The sequence below is a fragment of the Aptenodytes forsteri genome, unplaced genomic scaffold, assembly GCF_000699145.1.
Source record: "Aptenodytes forsteri isolate BGI_AS27 unplaced genomic scaffold, ASM69914v1 Scaffold26, whole genome shotgun sequence".
In the NCBI taxonomy this organism is placed as follows: domain Eukaryota; kingdom Metazoa; phylum Chordata; class Aves; order Sphenisciformes; family Spheniscidae; genus Aptenodytes; species Aptenodytes forsteri.
This window is the reverse complement of record NW_008794125.1, coordinates 1,503,959-1,505,550: the sequence shown is the minus strand read 5'-3', so window position 1 is coordinate 1,505,550 and position 1,592 is coordinate 1,503,959. Positions and strand designations below refer to the sequence as shown.

Below are 1,592 nucleotides of genomic sequence, written 5' to 3'. Positions count from 1 at the left end.
GGTGGGTTTGGGGGTGCAGGCAGCCCCCCCCCCTGGCTGCCGCTGTGCCAGGGTGCTCCGTGCAGCCCGCAGCCCCGCCGGCTCCCAAACCCCCTTCCAGGGCCACAAGGGTCCTCGTGCCATTTTGGGGCCAGAAAGGAGCATTTTGGACAAAGGAGGGCGCGGAGGCGGCGGCGGGTGGTGCAGCAGTTCCTTCCCGGCCGGTACAAAGGCAAAACAAACCGAAAGCGTGTCCGTGTCCGTGTCCGTATCCGTATCCATGCCCATGCCCGTGTCTGTGTCCGTGTCCGTGCCTGCGCTCCTCCCGGGGCCGTGCAGGCAGCCGGTGTGGCAGGGCAATCCCCCGGGGCCGCCCACTAAATCCCCTCCCGCGCCAGGTCCCTGTGGGCACCCCAGCACCATGCCCGGCTCGGCCCCGGCTCGGCCCAGCCCAGGGGTCCCCTCGGCCCCCCTCTTGCCGCTGGTATCGGGGCGATGGCTTTCCAGCTGGAAGAGCGGTGGCAGCGTGTCCTGAGGTGCCACCTCCTGCCTTCGCTCTGTGCCCCTGGTGTCCCCGCAGTGGCCCTGGTCCCCCAGGAAGTCCCATCCCAGCCGGACGGGTCGCTCCTCGGTGTCGGCATCCCGTGGGGACCAGCATCGCCCCACCGACCCCACATAAAACGAGATGCAGCGGGGTCCCCGGGGTGAGAGGAGATGCTTGCCGGGAGACCCCAGCTCCTGGGGCGGGATCCGGCCGGGGTGAAGCCGTATGGAGGGGCTGGGCAGGGGCTATCACTTGTCACCGTCCCCCCCCAGGTACCCTGGAGCCTGCCATACCATGAGACTGAAGCAAGCGAGCATGCGAGGGCGGCGGGCGGGCAGGCGGAGAAAAACATCCTATTCACCAGGAGAAAGCGCCGGGCACCCCAAGGGCAGGGCTGGGGGCTCGGGGGGTGCACAGCACGTGGGCGGCAGCTTGGTGACCTGCTCCGGGGGTGCAAGAGGACCCATCCAGCCTCCACCACCACCCATGGGTACCAAAAATAAGCATCCTCCTGTCGCCCATCCCTGGGAGCATCCTTCGGTCCCCAGGAGCATCCTTTGGTCCCCGGGAGCATTCTTTGGTCCCCGGGAGCATCCTTGGCGGCAGGGCCATGTGCCCGCTTGGCAGCGGGGCGAGGGCAGGATGCGGCCGGGGGGGGTCACGCTGCCATCGCCTTCCCACTTTGGGTTTCCATGATGTCCGTTCATCCGTCCGGAAGGGATTGGCAGGACACCGGTAGGAGGACGGGCAATGGCGGCGGCGTGAGGGGAATTTACAGGTACCCAGGGGGGGTCTGGCGAGGGGCGACACCATCCCCCATCTCCCCACGGAGCCCCACATCCTTCGGGGGTGTTGATGCGGGGGGTGTCCCAGGGTCAGTTGTCATCGACGGCATCTTTCACATCCTCCAGCAGACGGAAAGAAATGGGGTGGGCGATGTCAGACAGGGCAGCGGCGGGGCGGGCGTGGGAGCGGGGCGGCCGGACCCGGTGCTACTCGATCACCATGCAGCACGGGAGGTGCTGGGAGAAGTACTTGAAGAGCTCTGGGGTGGCCCCGGGGCAGGTGG

The 1,592-nt window shown here is 68.0% G+C and overlaps 1 protein-coding gene across 2 annotated transcripts in view; it reads right to left on the bottom strand.

Moving 5' to 3' along the window:
- Positions 1-1,515: 1,515 nt before the first annotated feature.
- Positions 1,516-1,592, bottom strand: part of FBXL16 (F-box and leucine rich repeat protein 16) — a 10,557-nt gene continuing 10,480 nt past the window's right edge. For both annotated transcript variants that reach the window (XM_009277344.2, XM_009277351.1), the window contains one exon: positions 1,516-1,588. In XM_009277344.2, coding sequence (XP_009275619.1) covers positions 1,516-1,588 — 73 coding nt within the window. The remainder of the gene's footprint in view (positions 1,589-1,592) is intronic.